Source organism: Eleutherodactylus coqui, chromosome 8 (genome assembly GCF_035609145.1).
Source record: "Eleutherodactylus coqui strain aEleCoq1 chromosome 8, aEleCoq1.hap1, whole genome shotgun sequence".
NCBI classification, from domain to species: domain Eukaryota; kingdom Metazoa; phylum Chordata; class Amphibia; order Anura; family Eleutherodactylidae; genus Eleutherodactylus; species Eleutherodactylus coqui.
In genome coordinates this window covers 30,390,127-30,416,699 of record NC_089844.1, presented here as the reverse complement: position 1 = coordinate 30,416,699, position 26,573 = coordinate 30,390,127, and the positions used below count along the sequence as shown (strand labels likewise).

Here is a 26,573-nt window from a genome sequence, read left to right as displayed (position 1 = left end):
ACGTGCACATAGCCAAATTGATCAGCCTGGAGATGCTGCCGTATAGGCTTGTGGAAATGGAGGCTTTCAAAAACATGATGGCGGCGGCGCCCCGCGCTACTCGGTTCCCAGTCGCCACTACTTTTCCCGATGTGCCGTCCCAGCCCTGCACGACCACGTCTCCCGCAACATTGTACGCGCCCTCAACAACGCAGTTACTGCCAAGGTCCACTTAATCCTGGCCACATTCCGAAAACCAACTAAATAAAACCGCGCTACTAGGTCCGCAGTCGCCACCACATTCCCACCAACGCGATTACTGTTAAGGTACATATTACCAGTCTGACTAGGGCATGCACTGTGGGCCGAAGCCCACCTGTTTTGTATGTCACGTTAGCTCTGCTTAGCAGGGCACTGCAATGGGATACATTTATGTACCGCCGATGGGTTCTAGGGAGCCACCCATGCTGTGGGTCCACAGGGACTTCACATTAGGGATTTGTACCTGCCAGTGTCTATGTATTAAAAACCCCGGTCAGACTGGGGCATGCAGTGTGGGCCGAAGCCCACCTGCATTTAATCGGACGTTACCTTAGCTGTGCTGAGCAATGCAATGGGATATATTTATGTACCGCCGGTGGCTTCCTGGGACACACCTATGCTGTCGGTCCACACAGAGTTGTAACTGCATGTGTCAACTTATAAAGAACCCCAGTCTGACTGGGGCATGCATTGTGGGCCGAAGCCCACCTGCATTAAACCTGACGTTACCTCAGCTCTGCTGGGCACTGCAATGGGATTTATTTATGTACCGCCGGTAGGTTCGAGGGAGCCACCCATGCTGTCGGTCCACACGGAGTTGTAACTGCATGTGTCTACTTATAAAGAACCCCAGTCTGACTGGGGCATGCAGTGTGGGCCGAAGCCCACCTGCATTAAACCTGACGTTACCTCAGCTGTGCTGGGCAATGCAATGGGATATATTTATGTACCGTCGGTGGCTTCCTGGGACCCACCTATGCTGTTGGTCCACACGGAGTTGTAACTGCATGTGTCTACTTATAAAGTACCCCAGTCTGACTGGGGCATGCAGTGTGTGCTGAATCCCACCTGCATTAAACCTGACGTTACCTCAGCTGTGCTGGGCACTGCAATGGTATTTGTTTATGTACCGCCGGTGGGTTCCAGGGAGCCACCCATGCTGTCGGTGCACACGAAATTCCCATTGCGGAGTTGTACCTGCCTGTGACTATTTATAAAAAAAACCCGGTCTGACTGGGGCATGCAGTGTGGGCCGAAGCCCACCTGTATTTAATCTGACGTTAGCTCTACTATCTGGGGCACTGCATTGGGACAAACTACAGGAGCAATACAGCGCTAATGAGACGTTCACAGCTACGCTAGCATTGGAGTCCGCTGTAGGCCTGCGATTTCTGAGGGTTTGTGCAGAGGCCTATGTCCTGGGTGCAGTGAAAGTCCGCTTCCTGCCTAGGATTGCTGAAGCTGCCGGCCGAGGCCTATGTCGTGGCCGCGGTGCAAGTCTGCCATGTTTGGCTGGTCAGATCAATTTTTGGTTCATGTCTTGGGTTTCCTAGGACCCACCTGTTCTGTTGGTGCAAACTTAGCTCCCATCGCGGTGTTTGACCTGTCTGGCACAAAGGCACTGACTGACTTGGGTAGGGGGCAGAGCGCAGACGGCTTTTCCCTTGCAGTGTGGATTGAGCTATGCGTCCCCTTGACAGAATGAATAGTGTGTGGCACATGGGTTCCCCATTGCTATGCCCACGTGTGCAGCTCCTGATGGAGGTGGCAAAGGATTGGATTTCTCATTGCTTCTGTACAGCATTGTAGGCTATCGCCCCGCCCCTTTTAAAGAGGGTCGCTGCCTGGCCGTGCCAACCCTCTGCAGTGTGTGCCTGCGGTTCCTCCTCATGGCAGACGCACTTATAAATAGACATGAGGGTGGTGTGGCTATGAGGCCAGCGTGTGGCATGAGGGCAGCTGAAGGCAGCGCAGGGACACTTTGGTGTGCGCTGTGGACACTGGGTCGTGCGGGGGGGGGGGGGGAGTTGGGCAGCATGTAACCCAGGAGAAGTGGCAGCGGAGTGTCATGCAGGCAGTGATTGTGCTTTGTTGGAGGTAATGTGGTGCTTAGCTAAGGTATGCATTGCTAATGAGGGTTTTTCAGAAGTAAAAATTGTTGGGAGGGGGGGCCACTCTTGCCGCTATTGTGGCTTAATAGTGGGACCTGGGAACTTGAGATGCAGCCCAACATGTGTAGTGGAAACCCAATATTTCTATATTTTGGACTTTGAGCCCACGTGTGGTTCCTTTCTGGGCCTTGTTTCATACTGCCACCCATACGACAGTGTTAGCGCAAAATTCGCTATTATAGATATACCATGTGTTCCAAATTAAATAATATGTGTACAGGCCTGGAGAGCCTTCAAAGACCACACGGACTACATCATGTGTTCCCCAAAGAGTCTGTCTTTATTCTGCGCGCGTTAAAACTTAAATAAGTTTCAACACAGGAAGTATACAGTTACATTATTTAGCGTGCTGATTGGTTGTCCTCAGAGGGAGGTATTTGTGAGGTAGCTTGTGATGTCATCCATCTGGGAGGAACTTCAGTGAGCACGCTCAGTTCATTCTTGAATTTAGCTTCATGAGAAGAACATCCTGTGTTTCTCCTCTCTGCTGTCCAAGACAAAGCACTCCTAAAAAGGTTTGGCCAGTTAGAACTGGTTTTACCAGTTCTTGAGCTCCTCCAATACTTCTGGAGGTGGGGGGGAGGTGATGTTCCCTTCCTCCAGAAGTTCAGACCATTATAGACAAAATACAGTATATTCACAGTTGATAACAGAAAATACATACAAAATGGTGAACATATAGGATATCTCCCACAATTGTATTGACACAAAAGCATGGAGGACGACCACGGCCACTGGGATACTACTCCATGAGGTTAAATCCAGTGACTCGAGGAGCTCCCTCATCTGCTTGTGCGGTGGCAGCAGTACAGGCAATGGCTGACAAATCTTCTAAGTTGGTATTGGACTACCCCCTAGTGGTCCACACCCCAAATGACATCCAGAACATACTCATGCAAGTGCAACCCAAGCACTTATCTCTAGCCTATTAGATCCGGCTACGATGTGCTCTTTCCATGCCTCCCCCAATATTTCTTCCCAATGTTGTGATACCTTGAACCCGGCTACTCTTCTTTTAATCAGGTATTCCGGTTCAAACGGGGGAGGGGAGGCATAGGTGATCTGAGTATGGCAGATCAGCTATTTTTTTTAAATTGTTTAAAATTCTGTGCAACAAGATTCTGACATTATTGTAGTGATGTACACACTGTTAATGATGCATATTTTGAGTTTTCTTTGTAGATGGTATCAGGGTGAGGATTGATGATTCCGAACCAGATATGCAGAGGTAACACAACAAGATGTCCTAAACGCAGAAGCTCTGCCTCCGCATGTCTCAGGGCAAGAAGCAGAACCGGAGGCCCTCACTGAGGCGTGTGGAGTGGTAGAAGGTAAGACGGCAACTCTTTACACTGACTCCTGGAATGCATTTGGCATAGCTCATGATTATGGCCCAATATGAAGGGCCAGACAGCTTGTTATCTCAGTAGGACAGCCAATTAAGAATGGTGCAGCGGTGCAGAGTCTCATGGAAACCCTACTACTACTGCCTGGCAATGGAGAATTCACACCGATTTCTACAATGGAGAAGCGAGAGATGACACCCTCGCCGACAACACAGCAAAGGCAGCGGCCCTCAAGCCGTGGAAGAAAGAAGAATAGATACTGACAGCATGAGTCAGTGATAAAAAACTTTGGACTTTGATAAAGACTTTGATAAAAATTTTGGACTTTGATAAAAACTTTGGACTTGGATATGTCAAGGACTTTACAGTTACAAGTCAACGAGGAAGGAAAGCAGATGGGCTAAAAGACGGGAGCGACAGAACAGGACGGTGTATGGCGAACAATCAACAGAACTTGCCTACAGAGGTCCCTGTCCCCCATGATGGCCCAACTGGTACACAGAATCAAAAGCAGCGATGACGTCGACACTGAACAAGAATGGGTGACACCTAGGTTCTCTGTAGCTGCTGCATCATTTGTCCAGTTAGCATGATCTTTGCCATATGCGAGTCCGGACAGAAGTAAGGTGGCCATATAACACTTGCCTTGACCACTCTACCCATTTCAGGGATTGCCAATTTGACCACATTCAGCTCACACCTGTTGGGGAGTATGAATATGTGCTTGATGTTGCTCGAGTCTTTTTCAGATTGGAGGCCCACCCTGATACTAAGGTAGATGAGCAGATAACCACACAGAAGCTCATGAATGAGGTAATCTACAGATACAGGGTACCGGAAGAGAATGAGGTAAACGAAGGTACACACTTCACAGGTAAAATAATGTGACATCATGTCTAGAAAGTAATTGGACAGGGGAGTGTGCCTTAGTAAAGCCCTTATGCTCCCCCACATCCTGTCAGACAGCATTGAAGATAATGAGGTTACCCCCCATAGTTACTCTATCTTGATCCAACTCTGCTGTGTTCTGTAGTTATCCTGTCATGTTGGTCTATCCTTGTTTTCCGCATAGGTACAGCGGTTCCTTCCAGTCTTGTCACTAGGTAGTGTAGGGTCAGTGTAAGGCGGCCTGGACGTGTTCACCATCAGGACTATCTCCAGGAGGGACATTGGTGTGGGTGAAGATCAGGGAGTCCCACGCCATGCGTACCTGTGCACACTACTAGTATTGTAACAGCACACTAGAGTGAGAAGAGAGGCTCCTGGTGATAGTTTTGACCTACACGTGTACGTTGACGTCATCAGACAGCCAAGGGGGGTACCTGACGAGTTTTTAAAAATTTTCCTGATTATTATGGTAAATAAAATGTTGACTGGATTAATTATATAAGCAGTAATTTATAAGTTATACTAGGGACGCCTTATAGCGACTAGTCGACAAATAGGACCTACCTCGACTATGACTTTTCAAAATACAATGGCACTAGGTACGATTTTAGCCAAAAAAAGGGAGTGTCTGTAAGATGATAGGGGAGACTTGTACCTACATTCCAGACAAAACGTGACCCGCAGGTAAAGACGCAGTTGCCATTAAGAAGCTGACCGCACTAACTAAAAAGAGCTAACCTTAATCTGTTTTCCTCAGTAAGGTACCTAACAGGAGAAGGAAAAAATATATATAAAATAAATTTTGAAACATTGTGTATTTAGAACACTGTGATAGGTTTTCGCTAAGATTTTGCTTTATTTTATCTGCAGTGCACTCTGCTCATGCCATGCAACATGCCGGTGTTACAACGCCCCTGGTCCTGTTACCTTGCCACCTCTGGAAAAGGGAAGTGGGAACAATCACCTTGTAGCTCTTTCCTTCCAGACTAATATATATGATAATGCACTTACTAATAAGACAAAGATTCAGTCATGTTGATCAGTAATTAGATAGTCCTGACTTTGCACTCTTGTTGATGAATCGAGGTAGCGTCAAGAAGGCGGGGTTCTATACAAGTTATGCAGTGTTTACCTGAAATAGTAAAAGTCGCACCTCTCCTAACCTAATGCCTCGAGATCCCAGGTGGTAGCCTAGACCTCCACATGTACCAAAAGACCCGATTGCCATGAACCCACACCTAGGTATCAGAGGGGCATTTACAGCCTAAGCGACAGTTGTGAAAGACCGCCACTCTACTGAGTTTTCAGAACGTTCTACACAAGAGGTTATTCTGATAAGGAAGTTATTAATTATATTTGTCACCTTTATAGTCATCCTAATTTCTGTTTGTCGTTGCATACAGTGTATTCCGACCCTGATGACTACCTGGTCCACCTGTCTCACTACGAGGTCCAACAAAAAGCCCACTGTCAGCGCAAACGTCGTCATCATGAATCCAGAATACGATGATGTCGAACCATCCTATACCCCCATGACAGCAGTAGCTCCAGTGTACAACACAATGCGAGTCTAGGGTCAGCGGTGGGGGTGGGACGGAACAGGGCGAGTTTAGTGAAACAGATAGTTTCAAGGGGGGTCTGTAGTGGAAACCCAATATTTCTATATTTTGGACTTTGAGCCTTTGGTAGTGGACATTAGTGAATTTAACATTCTGTATAACCAAATGTCATGTTTGCCTTCTGTCCTTACACTTATGCAATATGCAATACATCCTCTTATGAAACTTCTGTTCTCAAAACGCTGACAAGATAATATATAGTATAAACACATTACATTTTCCATCTGTTTTGCAACTTTGGAAGACAGTATAACTCAGACATGGACAACCGCAGTCTGAAACAGCTACCGCAATAATTACTCAAGCAATTTTACTGGAAACATATGCAAATAACACGGGAGGTCTATGCTATTACTAACTCATGATGTAACCCAATTATATCGAAGGAACCACACGTGGGCCTAAGACAACCCAGTAATTTCATCCACCACCTGATGGCCAATCACAGATGACCGGAGGATGGAAGAATTGCAAGATGCTTATCCAATAATTAAACAATACGTTGTATCTATGTAATCTTTTGACCTGCCCAGATGTTAAACTCTTAAAAGAGGCTACACGCCCAACATTAAAGTTAGAATTGAGGAAGCTATACATGCTGAACCTTGTGTCAGTGTGAAAACTTCTTATTCGCATTATCAATTCAGAATTAATATGGAAGGGTGTAAACATTCCAAATTGAGTAAGCCGTGGTTCCACAAAGGAATTCTACGACACATGTAGCCCCTCGCCTGCCCTATCTGTTTTTGTGTTGTTCCCATCAGTTTCTTGAATTGCCCAGATTTTCACAAATGAAAACCTTAGCGAGCATCGGCGATATACAAAAATGCTCGGGTCGCCCATTGACTTCATTGGGGTTCGTTAATCGAAACAAACCCTCGAGCATCGCGAAAAGTTCGACTCGAGTAACGAGCACCCGAGCATTTTGGTGCTCGCTCATCTCTATTAGTGTCCCTTTAATAATTATTATATTTACTTATACAGTGCCCTGACTCCTATTGGTTCAGTACTGTATGTTATGTCTTATTTTGGCCCTCTGACTTGTAAAGTGCTGCAGAATATGTTGGTGCTATAAAAAGATTATTACTACAGTGCCAATATTTCCCACTGTGCTTTACCCTTACAGTGTCTACCACAGGGCCGCTTTCCTTTACATTACTATGAGTAATAAGGCTGTCCCTTATTTTAGTATGCTTGCAATAAATCTCTCCGAGACATGAATATCATGAATATTGCCTTATTTTGAATTTTACTTTTGAAATAACCGGCGCAAAATTGATTAAATTGGATAATCTATTTAAAAAATCATCACTAGTAATGTAGGTAGAACTGTGAATATACAAGACAAGTACATTAGATAACCATTTAGGCAATAGCACACCTCAATTTTGAAGTACAGTATATACCAGGAGATCTTACCCCGTACTAGAACAGGGATTGCATTTGCTTGACATTAAATCCTAATGCCATATGGACTTGGGCTTTAATGGAAATAATGTGATGTTTTTGACACATAACATGTGGACTAGATTACACTTTTGTTACTTGTTAATACATTTTGATAGTATAATGTAATGATGTCCCCCATGGCAGAGTTTCTAAAATTGTTGCCGTTACAGAATCCTTCTCGGAACTTTTGTGAGGAAGAACCTAATCCATTCATGTTTAAGCTTGCCATGAAGAAAAGGCAATGTCAAAATTAGTTTGGGAAATGGGGAACATAACGGGCCTCTCTGAATTCAATTTCTAAAACATATACACATTCTGCAGAGACCTTCAATTAAAGTCTAGGGGGAATTTACTCATAATGTGTCAGTAAATCTGGTTTCAGTTCAAATCATTTCAGAAATTACTGAAGCTCAATGGGGGTTATTTATTTAAACCAGCGTTTTACACGCCGGTCTAAGTCAAGGCAGTGCCCAGCTGCGAACAATAAATGTATTAAGAGGCAGAGGTTCCATCTAGTGGCACCTCCGTGGGACAGATAAAAAGTTTCTGCCAGCTTTTTGAAAAAGTGCGACAAAACTGAGACTTGTCCTGGCTATGATCAATAAGCTGCCATGTTTTTCTGCGAGTTTCAATGCCACAGCTGAACATTGATCAGAGTAGTAGCTTGTGTTGCTTCATCTGTGGCAGGGATTCAGTTTGTAGTTCCTGTCCTTTATCTAAATACATAATAGCTGTGATCAAGAAAACAGTTGCTTTCGAAACATGTCTTGCCTTGACATGGTACCACATGGTACCCATCATGTATCATTTTAGGAATTTTTTGTAATTAAAGAATAATAAAAGTAGTGTTTTTAAGGAGCCGCAGTTTTACTCCTTTTGTTGTTGCTTTATCTAAATACCTTGGTCAAGGCATTATGTGCCTTTTTACCAGCACCCCTATAGCACTCTGCATAGTACAGTTTAGTTCAATGAACCTCTTTTTTTTATGAACGTCAACAAGGATGTTTCATTGACAAACTGTATGTGATTTAACATTGTTTCATCACCTGGTCATCGTATATACTCTAATTTGGGCATTTAGTTTAGCATGTGGTGCATTATTATTTTTAACCCTTTGCAATCCAATTTTGGATTCAGGGTTTCCTAGGGGGCTTTCTCTTTCTGCCATTATACAATGGCGCCGTCTGCTGGTTAGAGCCAGTACTGAGGTAGGAGAAATGTTGGAGAGGCCCCAAACAACAGAGCGGCCAGTAATATACAGTAAGAATACCCTGCCGGACGTCTTCTGACATCGGAGCTGTACAGCCTTCAATCAGAAGGTCTTCAGATGCCAGACAGTGGATTGGAAAGGGTTAATTGTCCAGGTGTGTGTAGTTTTAATTATTCTTAAGCTTACTGTCCTGGATTCATGTGTAAAGTTGTATTGTTTGGATACTATAGTCAGTGAGCATGGCTTTGATGTGTTTCTTTGTTTGCTCCTGGTTAAAAGGAATTAAAGGTCTGGTTTGTGGCAGATTGGTAATTGCATATGTTTTTTGGACAAGAGAGTCGGTTTGGCTTATCAACATCTACATATATCGCTCTGGTTGGGAGTGAGGGTTTGGAGCTTTTCCAGAACTTGCATAAACCATCTTGTCATCACTAAGGACATTGTGTTGGGTGGAGACTTCAACTGTGCGATTGAAGAAGATAAGCACCACTCAGCAACAACTGACTTGGATGTTTCCTGTAAACTGCTCATTAAGATGGTCATGCAGGTGTCCTTATGGGATGTGGGATCCTCACCAAGATACTGTTCAACCACATGAAAGTTGTCACGGGATAGATCGTCCCATTTATGAGGGAACACCAGCTGGAGGAAATCAAGCCCAGCTTGTAGAGACCAAAAGGTTGGCCTCTAAGAACTTACGTGGATGGTAGGGGACTATGCAACACCAGTAACTGCTCAAACACTATACGTCGAAGAACAAAAGCGTAACTTGGAGCTGCCGGGCCCTGATGTAAAATCTATAATCAAACCCCCAAACTGTGATGTTTCATTCATAGTCCTAGTCTCCTTATAGGAAAAGAGAGACCTTATGGGCACCTTAAGGCTTCAGGGCTCGGGTGTGACTGCCTCCTCTGCACCCATTATAGTTCCACCACTGCTGAAGAAACACCCTTGCACATTTTTTGTTAGTGCCCATTTGCACAGGCCTTAGGGTGCATTCACATGGGCGAGAGGAAGAGTGAGTCGCGGCTCGTCAATCTTGGGCGCAACTTGCATCGCACAGCACATGGACACTCCATCCGTGTGCCATGTAAACTGCAAAAGACACACATCTGCATGTTCTATTCTTGTCCGAGATTCACATGGAAAGAGGCGTGCGACACTACTGTCTCAGAAAACTTGCACAATTCAACATTTGCAGAAATATTATATATATATATATATATATATACTATATATATATATATATATATATATATATAGTCATGTTCCAGTGCAGTCAAGTGCACAGAGCCTGTACAGCAATATTTGGAGTCCTTACTCTTCCGGTACCGCTGTATGGTACAGTTGTACTGGCACTAAATTGTCACCATATGACAAAGAATATCGGCAACCAATAAAACATGCACAATATTGACAATACATTACGGAGAATGTCCCAGCAACACGTCATCTGATGGAGCACCCTCCTTTTTTTCTATAAACCGATCAGCAAAAGGAGATACGTAGGGGTAGAGTATAGCCCCTATAAAGTCAACTTGCAGTTTGCATGGAGCCGTAATATGATCATGCGCCCTCATTTTTAAAAAAAACATCCCACAAAGAGAACCCTAACTGAGGGGTGATCAAATAACTATGTATAAATACATAAGCGGACAATACAAGGATCTCTCCCATGATCTGTTTATACCCAGGACTGCAACGGTAACGAGAGGACATCCGCTACGTCTAGAGGAAAGCAGGTTTCATTGCCAACACAGAAAAGGGTTCTTTACTGTAAAAGCAGTTAGACTGTGGAACTCTCTGCCTGAGGATGTGGTGATGGCAAAATAAATAGAGGAGTTTAAAAGGGGACTTGATGTCTTTCTGGAGAGGAAGGATATTATAGGTTATAAATCTTAGGTTAATTGTTAATCAGGATATACAGGCAGGTAGGAACTATTAGGGGTTGATCCAGGGAACAGTCTGATTGCCATTAGGGAGTCAGGAAGGAATTTCCCCCCAAAAGGGCTAATTGGCTCCTGCCTCTTGGGGTTTTTTGCCTTCCTCTGGATCAACAACACAGGAGGATAAAACAGGCTGGACTAGATGGACATAGTCTTCATTCGGCCTTATATACTATGTTAGTATGTATGTTACTATGTTACTATGTAACCCAAGCCAGATACTTTGATTTTCTGCATCCATATATGTATATAGCCATACTGTTCAGAGTTTACAAACGTTGTTATTCTTAAGATCTCCAAGTGTTTTGCTTCTCTGTTTAATCACTCATAATAAATCTGAATAAAGGTTAATATTGGTAAGTCCTGTAACAACATGAGCCGGTGCTGCAGTCTATGATCTGATGGTGGTATGAATGCATTTGGCCATACAGCTTAGATAAATCACTGATAAAAAAGGAATAGTGCCAGTGAATACTTATTACATATATATGGCATTCTGTGATTGTATATGTGGAGTTTTTCTGGCATTTTCTGCAAACTAAGATATTTCTATGTGATTCTAAACAGTAATTGTAGTAACCATTGCTTGTGCTTGTAAAGTTCCTCTGTTGCTACTACATGTTGTGTTTGCTGACATTTGATACCATTTACTACTCGTTTATGTTGTGTGTGTATATCTGCTGTACTCATGAAATCTAATACAGACTTAAAGGAGATGTCCCGAGGCAGCAAGTGGGTCTATACACTTCTGTATGGCCATAATAATGCACTTTGTAATGTACATTGTGCATTAATTATGAGCCATACAGAAGTTATAAAAAGTTTTATACTTACCTGCTCCGTTGCTGGCGTCCTCGTCTCCATGGTGCCGACTAATTTTCGCCCTCCGATGGCCAAATTAGCCGCGCTTGCGCAGTCCGGGTCTTCTCCTCTTCTCTATGGGGCTCCGTGTAGCTCCGTGTAGCTCCGCCCCGTCACGTGCCGATTCCAGCCAATCAGGAGGCTGGAATCGGCAATGGACCGCACAGAAGCCCTGCGGTCCATGAAGACAGAGGATCCCGGCGGCCATCTTCAGCAGGTGAGTATGAAGACGCCGGACCGCCGGGATTCAGGTAAGCGCTGTGCGGGTGGTTTTTTTAACCCCTGCATCGGGGTTGTCTCGCGCCGAATGGGGGGGGGGGTTTAAAAAAAAAAAAACCCGTTTCGGCGCGGGACATCTCCTTTAAAGGGCTCTTGAGATTTGTAATTTCTTCTTATGGAATCAGCAGGGATGCCTTCTTACCTCCTCTTTGCCTTTACCCTTTTTTCCTTTGCCTTTGCCTTTATCTTTTTCCTTTTTTCCTTTCTTTTTCCCCTTCTCCTTTTTTCCCTTCTCCTTCTTCTTTTTATCTTTTGCTTCTTCTTTAGCGGCTAGCTCCGCAGCAACCTAAATTAATAGGAAAAAATAGGGAAAAACCAAAACTTTTATGTATAATTATTTTATCGCATTGCAGTTTATAATTCAGCGCTCCACATCACCTATGGCAGTTTTTACCCCGGTCTGTCATATAATAATTTCTCTAACATAGTAAAAAAAACACCTAAGAATTGCTAGTACTAGTTACCAATATGTATGTAATTGTTGTTGGAGGTTCTCTGAACTGCAAGTGAGATAAAGCAGTGATTATGGGCCAGGCATTTCATTGATATTTTGAAGTAGCCCTACGGTCTGCCACTTGCCAGCCTGGAATTATTACATGGGACCAGTGACATAGCTGCTGGGTAGCAGTGGCCCTAGGACCACTCATGTGATGGAGCTTTATCACTTTCCAGAGATTACTATTACTTACCAGGGGCAAAAATGGGGCATTAGTATTTTATAAAGGGCACAAAGATGGTATTATTACTGTGTAGGAACATAAAGGGGGCAAAACTGTCTGGAGCACTAAGAGGAGCATTATTACAATGTGGGACACTGAAAGGTTCACTATCACTCTGTGGGGTAATAAAGTTGGCACTTGTACTGTGTGGCATACTGTGCTTAGCACAATATGAGGTACTATCTTTTTGGCACTGCTATTTTTGTTTTTTGCGGCACTATTTTTGGGGGTATAATTATAGTTGTGACACCATTACATATGAAGCACAATATTTGAGGGCTCCATACCACAGCAGATACAGTAATAGGGGTAGATGGGGCAGCAACAGGGATAGAATTGGGAGTAACAACAGTATGACGAGTTTGGGTAGGTTGGTAAATGATTAGTAGGGTGCAGGAAAAGCTAGGAGCCAAAGATGTTTTATTGCAGATTTTGCAGAGATAAAAGTCTGCATGGCGGTCTGGGCCAGATGGAGAAGATAGAAAAAGTGAACAACTGTAGTCAGTGAAGACGTTACATGTGAGACACTAGATATAACTTTATTGTAATCATGGTCTGCTGAGAGCCTTTGGTATCTAACTCTATAGGATCACTGTATGTGGTGATATTGGACTTTGTATGACCAATATTATAAGGATGTAACTTTGCGGTTGTAAACACGTTAGTCCAACTGCACAGCAAATTCAGATAACACAGACTTTAGCCTCCAAAACCCAGATAGGCTACTACAACAGTTGAAACCAGCGGAGAACCCAGGAAACCAGAATGACTTTATCTTTGCCTGCAGCTCAGAAAAACCCAAAGTGATGAACATGCAGAGCAGATTATATCAGTGTAATTCATACATAAGTCCATATGAATGCACTGTGGAAAACTTATGTAGATCGAAGAAGGCAGCAAAAAGGAAAGAAATATGGAAATAAAGAGTGACTCTAAGAATTATAACACTTATCCAAAGCCTCAACACGTCTTTAATATTCTTTGTGTTTTAATATTGTATATTGCTGTATAATTTACAGTATGTGATAAAAGAGTCCGTTTTTATTTCATCTTTGGCATTTCGGTCAGATAGTTCTTGCCAGAGATAAAATGTAGGATAGGATTGGGGCGAAGCGCGATGCTAAACATGCACAAAATCTGTAAAAGTAGGCAAATTGGTATAACAACTAAACGCAGGATAGTGCAAGCCACCGGGAGCCATGTATGAATGTGAGAGCTGGACTGCGAAAAAAGCTGATAGGAAGATTGATGCGTTTGAGCTGTGGTGCTGGTGAATGCTGCTGCGTATGTCCTGGACGGCGAGAGGAACAAACAGAGAAGTCCTGAATCGTATAAGACCCGATATATCACTGGAGGGGAAGATGGCCGGGCTCAGGCTCACGGATTTTGGCCATGTAATGTGAGCAGAATCCAGAATCGCTGGAATAATCTATAATTAGAGATGAGCGAGTATACTCGTTAAGGTACATTACTCGAGCGAGTAGTGCCATAGCCAAGTATCTCCCCGCTTGTCTCTAAAGATTCGGGGGCCGGTGGGGGGCGGGGAGCGGCAGGGAAGGAATGGAGGGGAGATCTCTCACTTCCTCTCTCCCCCCCCCCGCTCCCCGCCGCAACTCACCTGTCACCCGCTCATCTCTATCTATAATGCTTGGATAGATCAGTGGCAAAAGAAGACCCGGCCACCAAAGGACACGATGGCCGATACTGGCATGGATATCACACACCTGAAAGAAGCAGCGCAAAACTGAAAAACATGGAGGGAGCTCGCCTTTAGAGTTGCCGAGGGTTGTGAACGACTAAACGGCTAACAACAACAACAGTTCTTATTTGCTGCAATCTGGACAAATGTATGGTGAAATTCTAAATGCACTTTTACATGATACGGCTGTTGGGCGCCCAATAGCCATACTAGTGGCTATCACTCTTATGTTATAATGAATGTAGGCCAGAGATTGTTCAGTTCACAGTAAACAGGAGTCGCTAACATATTAAGTGGCTCCTGCTTATACTAAGTGAGACGCCACTCACCAGTCATTCCTCTACAGTGAGCTGAAACGGAACGGCAACTTCTTGCTCAGTGACCTGTCGGGGCTGCGTGTACACGGGCCAACAGTCACCCACAATCCCACATTTGAATGATTATTTTGGCGATCATCGACCCATGTAAAGGTACCTCTAGTCTTTGGCAGGATGTATATTCTGGCAAATGATATTACTGCCCAAGCTGTATCCTATTCTTCCATTATTACTTTCAGATCCTCCGGACTGTCAAGAGAGTCTACATTGACAGCAGGAAACAGACAGGTTGTTATTATCGTACTGTTTAACGTGGGGGTTTTGGAACACGATAGTCCTTTTTATTGGCCTAGAGAGCTGACATATAACATCTGCTAGAATCGTTACCATTTATTTAATAATGATATCAAAATGTGGAAAGAATCTGTATTTGACTTGAAAGCTTTTCGCTTTATGTGAACAGACCCCGATAAAGTAGCAAGATCTTGACTGGACCTGGTAGACTAAGGCACCACTCTCCGGGGGAATTCGGTGTCATGTGCTAACATTTAATACTTATTATCGCTCCAGGGATCAAAGGCAGGAGCCAGAGTACAAAGCTTAGGCAAAAGCAGGGCAGTAACATGCACAGGGGAGATTAGGATCCTATTCCACGAGGCTGCAGATCTAGTGACGGGATAAAACTCAAAAAAAAAGAAAACGGAATGACTGCGGCAGCCAGAATGGAAATGTTACATTGCATCTGGCTTCACTTTCAATCTTTTATTGTTCAGAGATACAAAATGACAGCTGACAGCTGGGATAAGGTAAAAAGGCATCAGTCTCCTATGAACAGACATTTATCCCTGACATGTGCCTCCTCCAGTCTTACTGACTTGATTGAACAGCACCAGAAATAGTGGACAATACACCATTTTTTGACATACAGTATGTTGACAAAAGTATCGCGACACACATAGAAGATGATAAAATTAGATTTTATGCACATTCTCCAATATGGTGTTGGCTGCCTTTGGCATTATTGACTGCCGTAACCCTCCTAGGCATGCTTTCCACCAAATTCCAATAGATAAGTGGAGGTGCTTGCAGTTCTACGGAACTGGGGCTAATGGATATTCCAGTAGGCTGTGAGACCTCCTGAGGATTTCAGCAGACGAGGCCTTCACATCTCATAGAAGGCTTTGTAGTCCATATTCTGTCAGTTTACAAGGTTTTCGCGAACATGGCCTCACTGTACACACCAGATGGTTTTCATTTCCAAATAACATTGCCAACGGTGGACTTAAGAAGGTCCAAAAGCACTGCAATGGCCCCTACTGATTGATGGGTGACATGCCACCATCTCACGCTGTTGGATGACTGTCAACTCCACACTTGATGACATTCTGATGGTTTCTATACTGGGATATGCTTGTGTGATACTCTTCTTTCTACCTAATGCTCATACATTTGATTTGCCTATTCTCTTCACCTGACCGCACAGCATTGGTTGGTGCCTAGAGATGAGCGAGCACCTAAATGCTTGGGTGCTCGTTACTCGGGACGAAATTTTCACAATGCTCGAGGGTTCGTTTCGAGTAACGAACCCCATTGAAGTCAATGGGCGACCCGAGCATTTTTGTATATCGCCGATGCTCGCTAAGGTTTTCATTTGTGAAAATCTGGGCAGTTCAAGAAAGTGATGGGAACGACACAGCAACAGATAGGGCAGGCGAGGGGCTACATGTTGGGCTGCATCTCAAGTTCCCAGGTCCCACTATTAAGCCACAATAGCGGCAAGAGTGCCCCCCCCCCCGCACTGTCATCGTAAAGATCGTTCTCCTCTGCCATAGCTGTAACAGCTGTGGCAGAGAAGAACGATGTTTGCCCATTGAATTCAATGGAGCCAGCAATACAGCAGGTTCCACTGAAAGCAATGGGCTGCTGGCGATCGCAGGATGAATTGTCGGGAAGGGCTTAAATATATAAGCCCTTCCCTGCAATTCATCCAGAAATGTGTTACAATAAAAATATATACCTGCGTATAAGGCGACGGGGCGTATAAGACGACCCCCCAACTGTCACCTTATACGCCGGGAATACAGTGGAGCAAAGAATAAAAATCATTACTCACTTCTTCTGACGTTCTGCGCCGCTCCTGCAGGATGTCGCTCCCTCCTTGTTCACGGCAGAGCATTGCTTTCTGGACGCAGGGCTTGAAATCCCCGCCTCCAGAAACACAGCCAATCACAGCCATTCAATGACATCATTGTCATTGGCTGTGATTGGCTGAAGGCACGTGTGTTTCTGGAGGCGGGGATTTAAAGCCCTTCGTAGAGAAATCAATGCTCTGCCGGGAACCAGGAGGGAGCGACAGCCTGCAGCAGCACCGCAGAACGTCAGAAGAAGTGAGTAATGATTTTTATTCTTTGCTCCACTGTATTGCCGGCGTATAAGGTGACAGTTGGGGGGTCGTCTTATACGCCGGTATATATTTTTATTGTAACACATTTCTGGATGAATTGCAGGGAAGGGCTTATATATTTAAGCCCTTCCCGACAATTCATCCCGCGCTCGCCGGCAGCCCATTGCTTTCAGTGGAACCTGCTGTATTGCTGGCTCCATTGAATTCAATGGGAAAACATCGTTCTTCTCTGCCACAGCTGTTACAGCTGTGGCAGAGAAGAATGATTTGTCTTCTATATGTTCTCAATGGGGTCGGCGCTGCTGCCGCCGGCCCCATTGAGCGCATATAGAGAAGAGAACAGAAATCACAGATCGCACATAGGTGCGCTCTGCGATTTCTATGGCCTTAAGAAGGACCGTTGGGGTTCTTGAAACCTAAAATACTCCTAACGCTCTCCCTATAGCAGCTCCACCAAGATACCACTTTCCCTGAACTAATGTCAGAACGCATCTGTGGCGAGCCGCGGGAGGGGCCGATTTTTATACTCGGGTGACACCTGATCTCCCCAGCCACTCACTGCAGGGGGGTGGTATAGGGCTTGAATGTTGCAGGGGGAAGTTGTAATGCCTTCCCTGTCTTTCTATTGGCCAGAAAAGCGCGCAAATTTCTCAGGGAAGAAAATGAAAGTAACCCAAACACCGCGTGGTGCTCGTTACGAGTAACGAGCATCTCGAACACCCTAATACTCGAACGAGTATCAAGCTCGGACGAGTATGCTCGCTCATCTCTATTGGTGTCCCAAAACCTTTGTCCACATAGTGTATGGGATGTTAGGAGATTTAGCTGTGATACCTGTTCTGGAGTCTTCTCAGCAAAAATAGTCTTCGATCCACCCTCTTCTTCATCTGGAAAATCAGGGAATTTTCCCGTGGCATGCCTGGTATAATGGAATATACATTTTTAGCACATGTACATTTAAATTATGGATGTAATTGTAATAAGGCTTTAAGTAACTAGCATTGTTCAGAAAGGTATACCATATTTTCCTTCTGCAATCACTAATAGTACATACCAGGCTATCACTGATCTTAGCTTAGATTTGGTGACATTATCCGCAATGTAGTAAGAAATTGCACAAATACCATTGACAAAGCAATGATACACAGGATAGCGATATAATACAAATATAATATGTACTCTAGATTGACAGGTCTGTAAATAGTATTTCATCACATTCTGATGTCAGAACTCGACTATTATATAAAGTTGAGTGGCGCTTTATAGACCTCACTTATTTCTTCACAGGAGTAGTCTGTTGCTGATTCCCTTTCTTAGAAGTTCCTTGTCCTGTGACAACCACTGCTTGACCTACAAGTAGGGGATACCTCTCAATGTAAAAGAGGTTCTTCAGCAGCTATGTTGTGCATTTGGCTCTGCTTGCATATTTTTTGGGAACATGTTTAGCATAAAAGATCCCATCACATACACCAATTGTATGCATTGGCCCCCATGCGCTGAGAAATGCCAAAAGAATCCTTTCATATACTTTGGGCCAGTGAGGGCTCGTTGACATCTGAACTTTAAGTTTCATTTTCCTAATTATTTATGGATAGTAATGAGCAATTATTGGAATAATCAATTCAGAACTAATCGGCCCGACTTTCCAAAAATAATGGGGAATCAAGATGACTCAATCCAGATTCCCATTAACATCAATGGGAGTAAAAAAATCGATTTCACTAATGACGTAGGAGGAAGCTCTTCAATGAATGGGACTCAGTAATTAGCACTAATGCCTTGCAGTACTGGGGTCATAGCTTCAAATCTAATCAAGGACAACATCTGCACGGACTTTGAAAAACTCCATAGAGATTTGAACCTACAACTCCAGTACTGCAAGGAGGGAGGAGGAGGGAGGGAGGAGGAGGAGGGGGTAGGAGGAGGGAGGGAGGAGGAGGGGGGGAGGAGGAGGGGGGAGGAGGAGGGGGGAGAAGGAGGGGGGAGAAGGAGGGGGAGGAGGAGGGGAGAGGAGGAGGGAGGAGGGAGGAGGAGAAGGGGGGAGGAGGAGGGAGGAGGAGGAGGGGGGAGTAGGAGTGGGGAGAAGGAGGGGGGAGGAGGAGGACGAGGAGGAGGAGGACAGAAAAACCCCACAAGATGTTGTCCTTGGACAAACTTGAACCTAGAACTCCTACAACTGCAGGTTGCGCTATTCCTTCTGTTAAAAAAATGGAAACCTAACAGAAGCCAATAAAAAAGATTTCTGTTTGCTTCCCATTTTTTAAAAAAATCCCCGTTGAAGTCAACTGGAGTAAAAGGGATCAGTTTATTTCTGTTTAATTTCGTTCTGGTGCGCCAAAAACGGAGCAGAGATACAGAATTATGACTGAAGCCCCAATGTTGGTGTGAAATGAGCCTAATGTGCACTAGTTATTTTGTATAAAAGCCCCTACTATAACTAAACATGGGAAGTTCACGGTTAATAGAGTAGGACAGAATAATAGATGCAGCTTTAAGACACTGAATATATCACCCAATTAACACATTTTTATGCACATTTAGACTAAGTCCCAATGTAACAGTTTCTTTCCTTGAGAGATCATTGCATGCAGATGTGAGCGTACATTAATGCTAGCACTGTACAGCCTGTAGGATGACTATGATGAATTTACGTGGATCAAGGTATCAGCGGAGGATCACTGTGTGTGGTAGACAGTAGTTAGGCTTCATTTGGGCATTGAGAAAGGTACAGACTTGACATCCAGGTCTCCCATGATGGATCTTTATGTTGTCACTGCTGAGCAATTCATGTCAGGGATCCTATATTAATGATGGGAACTGACCTAACATATGTATAGATGGAAGAGGGGCATACAAGACCTTTTCTTCATTCACGGGCATCTCCTTACTAATAGCAGAGTCTGACATAACATGGCCTGCTGATCCGCTGCAGCCCATCTGCTTTTTTGAGGAAGGCAAAAGCCAAAAGGACAAAGGCAGAATCATTATTTAAAGCCTGTCCTATCAACACCTTCTGTACGGAGAGAACCTTAGAATTCCTCTCCCACAGACCTCTTATCAGTGAGGACTCTCCACTATATTGTGTTCTATCGATTCACAACTAACCAACCCAAAAATACAGGCATGCAAATCTATCAATAATTGCACACAATCGGGCTTATTTAAGAATGTCTGGATGCCAGAATTGAGTAAACCAGCTGCCTTGCAACTTTCAAGACTTGTATGCGGCACCCCGCCATTTTTTTTAAGTGGGCGGGACTGGATTTAGGGGGTTTGATGGTACACGGCTGGTCTTTTACTATAATCAATGTTGGAAACTGGTGTAGATCATAACAAAGTCCTAATCCAGCTCCAAGCAGGTTTTACATCAGATGCACGGAGGAGAGGCAAGCTGAAACAAATGTATTAAGAAGTTTACACGTTTTGATACATTTGTTGCTGCTAGAAGGGTGCACTATATACGGCCAGTCTAAGTAAGTATGCCCCACTATATTATGCAGAAATATGTACTTCCAAGTCAATGTAATGACATGAAATACATGATGCAAAGATCAGACATGCTAAATAGTTGCCTAAGGCCAGTTTCACATGAAGGTATTATGAAAGTATTTATGTACCTGTAGCACAGATGAGCGTCCCGGCCCAACCAGGGGTGTACTGATCCAAGCTCAGAGCATCATAGATGCCTATGTACCCTGTTTCCCTGAAAATAAGACATACCCTGAAAATAAGACATAGCATGATTTTCCAGAATGTTTGAGGATGCAAAATGATTTTTCAGGCTTTTTGAGGATGCTTGAAATATAAGCCCTACTCCAAAATTAAGCCCTGCTAACAGTTAATTAAAAAAATCTATTTAAATAGTGTCCAGGCAGCTGTACATGTAAAAAAGTTAAACCTTTTTAAACAAAAATTAATATAAGACACTGTCTTATTTTCGGGGAAATACAATATATAGATACAGGTCAGGGGCAGCAAACTACATTTTGAACTGCAGGTGAAGGAAAACCCAGCTACGACTCCCATCACTTGTCAATCATCTGTTCAAAACATCTTTATAACCGGGACTAAAAAACATTCTACGGTTGCAAGAAAAAGTAAAGGAACTACTTGGATTTCATCATTGATTACCAATAAGATGAGGTCTGATTGTTATCTAATTCACACTTACAGACAAACACTATCTAACTACTAAGGGCTCATGCCCATGGCCGTATACGTAAAACGCTGCGGGTCTCCCTGCAACGTTTTACCCATTTTTCAGCCATACGCTCTGCCAGCAGAGAGCCGATAGAGACAGAGTGTGGCTGTGTATGGCACTGTACATACCCACGAATCACATGCTCACGGACGTGCGCAATCTGGCTTTTTTTTCTTAATTCCCCACTCCATTTCAGAGTGGGGATGCGTATGAAAATGCTGTCCCTCCCCAATGTGCCGGATAGCTTCTCTACTATTGATTTCGCTACACTGCATGCTGACTGTGTTCCATGCATCTGGGTGAATAAGCAGGGCGATTATTACCCAAAGTACCTCCAGCAGTAAGCATGAAACTTTTTTTGGCCAATGGAATTAAAGACTGAGTCTTAACTTCACCATTACATGGACCAATGAAAATGTTGTAACTGACAGAGTTCTGATACACACTTGGCCTTATTTACTGATAGTCTCTAAAAGTTAGACAGTGCAAACTTAGGCGGATTTGCATTACGGAATCTAAACCGGGCGTCCACCTCCGGATTCCACAGCGAAAACATGCAATAGCATGCTATTGAAAAGCGTTTTTTCCTGCCCATGAACGGAAATCAATTGCAATTTTTCGCTCGCGGGGTAAAAAATATCACAGCATGCAAATCAATGAAAGCCGTCCGACTCGCTGCCCTTCCACAATCATCAAAGGTCGTGGAATCCACGTGCGACTGCACGGCATAATCTGTACTGCGGCCGGCACATCCGCAGTACAGAGTATGAAGAATCCAGACAAGTATGCAGGGCAACCGGCCGGGCACAGGGTCGGATTGCGCTGCAGGATCCGACCTCGTCATGTGCAGCTGGCCATAGACTTGATAGACAGCCTTAAAATGTGTCAGCTTATCACAGCAATTCTGCTGATTAGTAAAAAGTTTATACCATATTTTAGGTGGCTTAGTTTACATCGAAAGTTCATCAGAATTTTTTCAAATTTGTTCAATTTTTAGCACGATTTAGGTCAGGCCCTTTTTTCTATGCTGGAACCCTTTTTGTTAGCAAAAAAAAGTGTCCAAAAGTGTCTAAAATAGATAGTAAATGTGACACAAAGCATATCTGACAGTCTTCTGGCACAATTTGCATCAGAAAACTATCACTTTTCAATGGTAAATAGGCCCCATTATACTTGTCCCTCTGCTATTTTCTAATCACATCATCATTAGCTGTGATTAGAGATGAGCGAGCACCCAAATGCTCAGGTCCGCGTTATTCGAGTCGAGCTTTTCGTAAAATTCGAGAGCTCTACTCGAGTAACGAACCCCATTAACTACAATGGGAGACTCGAGCATTTTTGCATGTGGGACGCCGGGTCCCGAGCTTTTTTTTCTTCTCTCTCTCTCCCCCCTCTCTCCCCTCCTTTCGCTTCTTCTCTCTCTTCTTCTCTCTCTTTTTCTCCCTCTTCTTCTCTCTCTTCTCCTTTCTCTTCTCCTCTCTCTTCTCCTCTCTCTTCTTTTATCTCTTCTTCTCTCTCTCTCCCTTCTCTCTTTCCCTCCTGCCAGACAAAAAATTGGCCAATGACACGCGCTGCGTCGCGGCAGAGCCAAAACAGGCACGTCACAGCGGGGAGGAGCCAAAAACTGGGGCGGGATCGAACACGATTTGATGCTCGTTCAAGTAACGAGCACCATCGAGTACGCTAATACTCGAACGAGCATCAAGCTCGGCAGAGTATGTTCGCTCAACTCTAGCTGTGATGTTTCGCAGTCTCTTATCTGTGACTGTGTACCGCACATTGAACATTAGTATTCTCCCTACTAAACTCCTGCACCCATACACAATGTTAGAGCCACAAGGTAGTTTTTCTGCTCTCTTTGTCGTTGCTTTTTACAAAAATGACGATATGTTGGAAAACCGTATAAGAAATGACGAGAGCGCCATTTGGCTTTATTTATGCAATCAACATAGTAATATGAAACGGACATCTGTGATTTTTCCTCCAGATACAAGCAGAGGGGCGAGAGCGTCGTATTTAGGATTGTTTGAACTCTACCATTGTGTGCCAGTTTTTAAGGATTGTATCAATCGAGCCTGATTCATAGTGACACAAATTATGAATCACTTACATTCCAAGAAATCTCCTAAATATCCTAACCTTAGGGATGGAAATAGTTACCTAAATTACATTCCTTCAAAAGACTCTTTAATGTGTTAGGAACATAAGGCCGTGTCAACACAGGACAGATCTGCAGTGGATTGTCTGTGCTGACCAACCGCACAAAACATCTTCAGCATTTACGGTAGCAGCAAAGTGGATGAGACTTCCACAGGCTGACGAAAACATCCGCACAAAACCCGTGCGGAAATTGACATGTAGTGAGGAATTTAACCCTTTCCAATCCACTGTCTGACGTCTAAAGACATTCTGATTGAAGGCTGTAAAGCTCCGATGTCGGAAGATGTCTGACGGGGTATTCTTACTGTAGATTACTGGTCGCTCTGTTGTCGGGGGCCTCTCCAGCATGTCACATACCGCAGTACTGGCTCTTGTCAGCAGATGGCGTCATTGTATAATGGCAGAAAGAGAAAGCCCCCTAGGAAACCCTGAATCCAAAATTGGATTGCAAAGGGTTAAATCCATGGTATGTCAATTTAATCACCAGATATGCTGCAGAATCCAACCGTTTCTAATGAGAGGGTGAATTCTGCTCCAAAATCCATGTTAAATTCTGCATCAAAGACGGCACCAAACAGTGCAAATTTCCTGCTGCGGAATGTCCGCTGGGAACATTCTGCAGCAAATCCATCCCATGTGGCCATGCTCCAAACCATCTACAGCAGGAATCCCCAAATCCAGTCCTCGGGGACCACCTACAGGTCATGTTTTCAGGATATCCTATGGTAAGAACAGCTGCAGTAATGTCTGAGGCACTGACAATAATTACATCACCTGTGCAACACTGAGGAAATCCTGAAAACATGACCTGTTGGCGGTCCCTGAGGACTGGAGTTGGGGAACACTGGTCTACAGTGTAAATAAAAAGTGAAAAAACTTTGTAAATAAATAGTTTAAATGAAAAAAGGGCATATTTACTCAGACCAGCGTTTTATACACAGGTTTAAATGAACTCTGCACCCATCTACCAGCCATAGACGTTTTTAAGAGGCCAGTGATGTGACTGCAGGCAGACCATGTGACTGCTATGGTCCTGAGGTCCAGAACTAAATAACCCCACCGCTTGTCCCACCATTGATTCGCCTTCCCCTTCCCCTGAATGTCCAGCAGCAAAGGTCTGTCTCACTTACATTCTAGCTGTTCGGGATGCTGCTGTCCCAGTCACTGCAGGCTGGCACACAGGGGAATAAAGTGCTGTAGGGGGCCACAGAGAGGACCCTGGTACTATCGGGGGACATAAAAGTGACACTAGTACAATAGGGGCCACAAAGGGGACACTAGTACTATGGGGAGCCACAGAGGGGACATTACTACTATGGGGTGGTGATGGAGGGGACACTACTACTATTGGGGGCTACATAGAAAACACTAGCACTATTGGGAGCCGCCACAGAGGGGTCACTACTACTATCAAGGGTTTACTGAGATGTACATTGGGGGTAATGACAGGATGGTAGGAGTAAGCAGAGATTATTAGTGGCTGGAGAAAATCTTCATGATTATCCAGGCCTAGATAAAGAATGAATATGGATGTCACCAAACACAGAAGATGCCCCCCGTGATCGCTGGAGGTGAGATAACTGCACTGTAATCACTATCACTCTGTAGAACTAGTAGATGGTGAATGCATTATTTAGCATTATCTTAGAGCTGAGTTGCTGTATCGAAACCCACTGCGTTATAGATATGCTGCCTTTAATACAATATTTTTATGAGGAAGGTCCAATTTCAAAATTTGCTACGGGGCCCCATGATTTCTAGGTATGATCCTATAAGAGGTGCAAGCCTATTAATATGCTTATTTCATCTGGTGGAACCTCTATGTTCTAGATAAAAAGCCAAATCCAGCTGGGGACTGGAGCAAGTTTTTGCTATAATCTATGTCAGTTTCTGGCATAGATTATTATAAAAAAGATAGACCTTGCATGGAAGTGCCCACTTTTTGAAAATGGGGCGGGCGTGGTGTACAAGCCCCAAAAGTCACAGTTTTAGCGTGTATGCCAAAACTGTGACTTTTGGATGCCAGAATTCTGCCATCCGGGGGTTCCGAAATAGGCTCCATAATATTTTGTATCTACAACTCTTATTCCAGACCTATATGTCTCCATGGTTAGGGGTTACAAGCAGACCCTGCTTGTAATCATGCAGTAAGGCTCTCTTATGCCCCTTACTTTCCAATATTCATTTGATAGGTTATCAAAAAATAGGGAACATATGAAAAAGGCCCTTTGATTGGCCCTTTTTTCATCCGTCCTCTATATATATTTTTAAGAATTTTTTTTTTGCCAGGATGCAAGACTTATCTGCTGGATACAGGAGCCATTAAGAGGCCGTGTGGCTCTGTGAAGAGTTTTAGTTAGAGAACATGGTACAGCAAAGACCCATAGGGTCAGCAGCGATATTTTATAACAAAAGCCAAATCCTCCTTTGTGAGTAGTGGAAGTTTTGAGTTTAGGAGAAAACCAGATGTACAGTTAAACGAAATGAATGCGGTGACTGTTCTTTGTCTGAGATCTTAATTCAATAACTTTTATATACAAAACTAAATCTTGTGGCGATAAAAAAAATGGTATTTGGAAAAAAAACAGTATATTAAATGAATACTCAGAGGAATTGGCCTTTAAATGAATAGGTTAATTGTATCCATCTTGTTCTCTGTGTTGAGCAGATGGAATCAGATTCTTACCAACATTGTTGAATTGTGTAGTTTTGTTACCAATGTGAATAAACCGGACATAGACAAGAATGATGATGTTTTTGGAAAGATAGATCTTTTTAAATCTTATACATTCCATTTAAAGGGGTGTTCAGCTCCAAATGATTGATAGGTGTCAGGAATCCAACCAGGACCTCCTGTATTCCAGCTGGTGTCTCTCACTACTGAGCTATCCAGCCAGTGGACAGATCCCTTGCATGACTCTCAGTCTTGTTCCCTGATGCCAGTTATCTAGTTTCTTCCTTCTGGTCCTGACCCCACCTCCGTTCTTGATTGCATTTCCTATAAAAGCCTGGCTCTGCCACTCCCTTAGTGCATGATTATTCTGCTCCACAGCATTGATCGATCAAGCTATACTCCTGCCTGCTCCTCTGCTATTGTGACAAGATCTCTTGATGCCGACTTCTGACATTTTACCTGACTACGTTAACCGCCTCATCCATCTGTACTGCAAACCAAGACCTCCCGTTGTTGACTCCTGGCTTCCCATCTGACTATGTTACCTGCCTCATTCTTCTGTACTGCAAACCCAGACCTCCCGTTGTTGACTCCTGGCTTCCCATCTGA

The 26,573-nt window shown here is 43.9% G+C and overlaps 1 protein-coding gene across 1 annotated transcript in view; it reads right to left on the bottom strand.

Moving 5' to 3' along the window:
* Positions 1-26,573, bottom strand: part of IQCA1 (IQ motif containing with AAA domain 1) — a 201,647-nt gene that overhangs the window by 47,911 nt on the left and 127,163 nt on the right. Inside the window, exons 7-8 of the mRNA XM_066575405.1 lie at positions 17,764-17,848; positions 11,933-12,076 (exon numbers count right to left, since the gene is read on the bottom strand). Coding sequence (XP_066431502.1) covers positions 11,933-12,076; positions 17,764-17,848 — 229 coding nt within the window. The remainder of the gene's footprint in view (positions 1-11,932; positions 12,077-17,763; positions 17,849-26,573) is intronic.